General features: G+C 31.1%; 1 protein-coding gene across 1 annotated transcript; it reads right to left on the reverse strand.

Annotated features, from left to right (window-relative positions):
* Window positions 1-3724: 3724 nt before the first annotated feature.
* Window positions 3725-5329, reverse strand: LOC131841988 (J domain-containing protein). Its single transcript, XM_059190415.1, has 3 exons — window positions 5177-5329; window positions 4751-4852; window positions 3725-4091 (listed from the first exon to the last, which is right to left on the reverse strand). The coding sequence occupies exons 1-3, from the start codon at window positions 5261-5263 to the stop codon at window positions 3768-3770; spliced, it is 513 nt and encodes a 170-aa protein (XP_059046398.1). The 5' UTR covers window positions 5264-5329; the 3' UTR covers window positions 3725-3767.
* Window positions 5330-6000: the final 671 nt, after the last annotated feature.

Genomic DNA, 6000 nt, shown 5'->3' on the forward strand with positions numbered 1-6000 from the left:
CCACCCTGGTAGAGACGTCGCCTTCATTTTATATGATACATATTTGTACTTGAGTCACAGTTTAGAAATTCCATAGTAAAGTACAATAATTAATAATTGTTAAAGAGTAGAGATCTGGTCTAATTCTGATATAGTTATTGCATCAGTAAACTTAATTTTTTTTTCGTTTCTGGAGGAGGAGTCCCTGATATGGGGGCGAGGGTATTGTCAGTAATTAGGATTATCCTCCTGGAAACAATCGTGGATCATTCCTAGCGAAATCGCCACATTGACTAGTCATTGATTACTTTCCCTTCTTATCATCCTTCAGTTTTTAGCGCTGGCGAATTAATCATATTCCATACTCGCTCATAAAAAAAACACAATATCACGGAGTATATTATTACATCCTCTCTATACATGCATTTAAGTGCAGGGATTATTGTAAGAGCATTTTATCTGTATTTATCCATATAAAAATCTACAAATGACATTAGAAAAAATACACTTCGAAATATTTATCGATAATCCTGTGTATTAATAGCTTTTACTAGTGTGACATAATATGAACTAAATTATAACTATGTTTTAAAAAAACGTAAGTTATAATTTTAAAACGGAATAAATCGCTATTATTGTATACGTAATATCTACTTATACAACATTCAACTGACAACTTTTAGTTGACATCGTATTTCTTTTAAGTTTAATGGGTGCCACTATCGCCAACACGCACACAAAGAATGTGCGTGTTGGCGATAGTGGTGTCCAGAGTGAGTTACTTGAAAGTTAGACTGACTTATTTGTTCTTTGTCTTATTACTAGTCCCAAAATAAAATATAGAAAACACCCAGACCAAAGCAAATAAGCATAATCATGAATAAAATATTTGCATCTTGCGAGTAATAAAAGCTGCGAACGTTCTGAAGTAAGGTAGAGTAATTTTTTTTATATTAAATTTAATATGTAAACTAGAAAAATAATATTACTTTTGGCAATAATAGACCCATAACTCTGTTATACTATAGATATAGAGTGTTAAAATATACGGTGGTCATCGCGGTGACCGTACTGCAGTTCTTATGTGCACTGTACATATAGTGAAATCTATTCGATATCTATTGTTCTTCAGAGCAGCTCCTCAATTTCATGAATACTTGGACTAGAAAATCCTATATGCTTTCCATTTATTTCTGTATAATTTTCATTTTTAATTAAATCAACTTCTTTAAACAAATTTGTGTGAATTGCCTTATTTAAGAGATTGACATTTTGAAAGTCCGTATTTATTTCCCGTTTATAAATTATTCCGTTATTAAGATAATAAAACGTATTATTCTAATACTCACTAGGTACTATTTAAAGATCACTGCAAGAATTCACAGAAATTAACGTTCTGTTGCTGCCTCGTACATGGTCCTTCGAGCCGGATCTTCTATTTTGTAAAGGTTTTACCGAATTTACCGAAAACAACAAATAATTTTATCGATATTTATTTCATAACTTCAAGGAAATGAATATGGAAACGGTTGATCAATGTTGATAAGTAGGTGTCTATAGCACGTGCCTGAATAGTTTTTCAATGCAAGAATCCCCGGAATTATTAAACAGGACGGTGGCGATGCTTGGAAACCCTGTTGTTTCTTTTTCAAGTAGGTATAGTTTGGTAATATGTTGTTGTATATGTATTGTCACGCGACGTGTTTACATAATAAATTCTCTGTAAAAATGTCGTTCTTATCAACAAAAATTACATTAGCTGGACAATATTTTTTTATTATTATATTCATTTAATACGTCTCCTCCCTACGTTTAATACTTAAGTTATTTGTCGACTCGATCTTTTGAATATAAAATTGTAAACAGATAATATCTTTAATTATGTTTACAATTCTATATTGTACAGAAGTAAACTTTGTATAACGTCGTTTGCGTGGGTTCATACATCTTCGATACAGAACCACTTGCCAAAGGAGATATAGTATATTCTTTGGCAAGTGGTTTGACTGATTCTGAGGGATTTTTATCCACTGAAAAGGAAACTGTGTTTCGACTGGAAGTGTGAAATATAACAGTGTATTACAGGGTACGCGTTTTGAAAGTATAATGTTGGCCCTCGAAATAATACATTTTTGGAATGTGTAAGTTTGTAACTTGAATTTACTAGTGTCAAATTAATATAATTGTAATATTTTTTTATTGCATAAATTTCTATTTCCAAAAGTAGGACACTTTAGTCCTCCAGCAACTATGTTGACGTTTGAAGGTTTTTTGTGAGCTATAGGTACAGTTCTCTAGGCGTCTCGTCCATGATATTTCATCCGGATGACGAGCCGCTGATATTTGTGGGTGAATTTGTTATCTAATATGTTGTTTGCCGTCTGTTTGTAACGTATTCATATTGTGAAATATAAAAAATAATTATAAGTTTCATAGAATTCAGAGAGAAGAAGATTGTTAATCATGTACATTAATAACCCTAATTGTTAGATGCGAGTGCACCAGGAATGGTGAATGATAATAGAAATTATAATTAAAAAAACATATTCGTATGTACATCTTATGGAGTAGTGAATTATTTAGAATTTTCACTGTGACCAATGAGATTAAGGTTGTTGAATTGAAAATTTTGTTGTATTGACTTTACTACAACGTCGACAATTGACAATTGTCTATAATTAGGTACTCCTTGCTAGATGTAGTTTACCATCACCAGGTTGTATGAAAAGTTTTTATAGTATGAATGTGATATTATTATATTAGGTAAATTTCTTTAAAGATACAACAATTTCTGATATAATTGAAATTTATTGTTTTTCAAATTGATTCACATCAAAAATAACGACATCGTAAATTTTTTAATATAATCCTAGAGATTCCGATCGACATAAAACATTTAGATTGAATATTCCGCTACTTTAACATTTAAGTATATTTAAAACATCCAAAGTAAATACTGATCAAACATTTAACACAATTATCCTAATCCTATGGTAACGCGGGGAACACAACATCAACATTGGTATTGAGATTGTCATCAAAATTAAATAGTAAATGTTTAGAAAGGCGCAATAACAAACGTAAAGTAGCCCTGTCTCGCATCAATACCCTGTATACATCTCACAACAATTCTCCCATTGTTTCCTCATCCATAAAAATAATACATTACTTATGATAAATAGTCATAAAAAAGGATCAAAAATATAACTCTTTAAAATATAGAGATTCTTAAGTAGACACTAAGATATTGTTCCACAGCAGAAATGTTTATACTCAGACTCATAAGTTTTATCAGGAATGTGCATAGCTTACAGCTAAGGGTATAGCTACAAGTGTTTAATACTATTAACTTCACACTAAGGTTGGGGCGTCTAACATCAATAACCTTAATGCTACTTACAATATAATAGAGATACACTTAGTACATTAAACACTGAAAATTTAGTTAATAGAATACAGAGTTCCATTCGAGTAACGTTGTTCGAGCTGACTTGATGAATATTGTGCCAAATTCATTATAACTAATTACTTATACTTAACATTTAACACATTAATTATTTAAACATTTCAAATTAAGAAAATGGCAAGTGATATAAGTATAACAGCCTGGTGCAGGTTTTATAATAATAATCTCAATAATGTATAAATAGATATAAATAATTAATATCTTTTTTCATATATAATTTTAAGAGGTTTAGGGCACAACTAACCTCTTATATCATAAAATAAATATGCTCCGAAAACAAATAAGAGGAGCATTTAACAACCAAAGATAAAAAGTAACATGATTAAATTTCATAGTTGCGAAATTTAGAGATGACCTCAGATGGAGGCTCCTGGTTTCCACCGCCCCAGCGGCCCCAGAGTGCGGCGCCACCTTCAGAGGCGCGACGAGCTGCTGAGTTAGCTGGACCCAGGCTGGACGGTCCAGATGAACGGCCAGACTCCCCCTCCAACATGCGGTCCTTTGTGTTTGGTTTGGACCAATGCATGGATTGTTGCACATGCTCCTTCATGCCGAGCCATTGTTTATAGCCCATAGCAATGCCACTCTGCCTCCATTTATCATAAAGAGCACGCTTAGAAGGATCGCACAGGGTCTCTTTTGCTTCCTGAAAACATTAAATATTAGAACCATTGAATTACAACAAATTTATATTTTAAAATGAATACTTTGGTAATACTAGAGATGACAGATACATAAATTATCTATGTTATAATTATAAGGTGAGGAGAGACTCTATATATATATATAACATCAACATAAATTGTAAAATAGAGCTAAAAAAATTATATTCTGGTTTACTGAAGTCTTGCAATCGCTACAATTTTGTACTACTTTCAAATATTTTTGAATGTCTACAAATTATTACTTATAACATTTGGTACATACATACTAATCACTGAATATGTTGTACACAATATTTTGTTTATGAAGCTTTTTCGAATATTCCAGTTTGATACTAAAGCTTCAATAAAAATTCATTAATATATGTAATTGGAATATAATACGTCATGTTTAATGACGTATTATATTCCATTGAATTCAACGCTTATAAAAGTAAAAGTCAATGTACATACATGAACTGTAATAGTTGTACGTAACAAAAAATGTTGATAAATAACAATAATAATGAATAATGCAAGTTGAACGCAACTACCTGTTACAGACTATAATTTCATATATAAATATAATTTTCAATTTTTTGCTTAAGTGGACATTTTTTATTCTTTTTCCTTAATTACACTTAAGACTGTTTACAGTAAGTACCTTTAGTTGTTGAAACTTGGCTTCTGCCTCTTTATCGCCATCATTTTTATCGGGATGATGCTGTAAAGCGAGGATTTTATATTCAGCTGTTATTTGCTCGATCTGTAATTAATTAAAAGTATATTTATTTCATATTAATAGATAACAAACATATTAACTCGGTGACAATGTTTGGGATTCCCAGCGACTGCAATAACAATGACGCATTAAATAAAAACCCACGAATTTATCTTAAACTCTCAACTCATTTATAAAACTGTGAATGAGGTGACCTAAATTCTATGAAACCTATAATTTATTTCATAAACTAGGTCAAATCTTGGGACCTCGAGTGCTCCCTCTGAGTAAGGTCACTAGAATCAATAGTTTTTTATGATAAAATTTTCTATCATTACATCTATTAATAAAATAAATTTTAATACATACAGTTGAATTTTCATCACATCCTAGTAATGCGTAGAAATCGTCATCAGGGTTTCTACGATAATTCAATATTTCATCCACACCAGTCATCGTTACGTGCCAGCCTCATGAACCCCCAGCAAATACTAAAAGGAAATAGGTACTATTTGGTACTAGATAGAGACAGACATATTGTCTATTTTATTTTTTATGGATTTGGAATACGAGGATTGGTCAGTATATACTAGTGTTGTAGTTAGCACATACTGAATCGAGTTGTGTATGGTACAGCATTTCAATCAACAATTGGTGTTTAAATTATATGTTGAAGGATCGATTCATTAGGAATGAATCAAACAGAACTGATATACCTACATAGTTTGATATACTCACTAGACACGATGATTTTACAAAAACATTAACAATATATATATTTTAAATTCCACCCACACACAGTAAGTATTTCACATATGTATGGTTTAGTTTTTATAATTGATGCTTTGAAGTAGATTATTATGTAATGAGCAAATATATTATGATCATTAATCTAATGTTACTATATTATTACATTGTCATGGCAATGCTAATATTATCGTTTCACTTTAATGAATTTATGACTATATTTATAATTATAGGAACACCTATTACAAGCCTACCCAAATTCTGAGTATCTGTCGTTCAATAAATTCATGATCTGTTGTACCTGTACTTATGATGTTAGAGTTCAGTTCTAGTCCTGGAATTCTTAGTAATGAAATAATAACGCAATTAATTGATGATAATGGCAGTCATCTACGCTGAGCTTTGAATAACGAAGTTGACCATAGATGGCGCCACCATATTATAAC

Source organism: Achroia grisella, unplaced genomic scaffold, assembly GCF_030625045.1.
Source record: "Achroia grisella isolate CSIRO2021 unplaced genomic scaffold, CSIRO_AGI_Agris_v1 utg204, whole genome shotgun sequence".
NCBI classification, from domain to species: Eukaryota; Metazoa; Arthropoda; class Insecta; order Lepidoptera; family Pyralidae; genus Achroia; species Achroia grisella.

What these genes read in the sequence shown, in the direction of transcription:
- LOC131841988 (XM_059190415.1), bottom strand. Translation starts at nt 5,263, where the DNA reads ATGACTGGTGTGGATGAAATATTGAATTATCGTAGAAACCCTGATGAC. An exon ending in GATGTGATGAAAATTCAACT is followed by an intron (nt 4,853 to 5,176) that starts GTATGTATTAAA and finishes AATTAATTACAG; the next exon opens with ATCGAGCAAATAACAGCTGA. An exon ending in CCAAGTTTCAACAACTAAAG is followed by an intron (nt 4,092 to 4,750) that starts GTACTTACTGTA and finishes TAATGTTTTCAG; the next exon opens with GAAGCAAAAGAGACCCTGTG.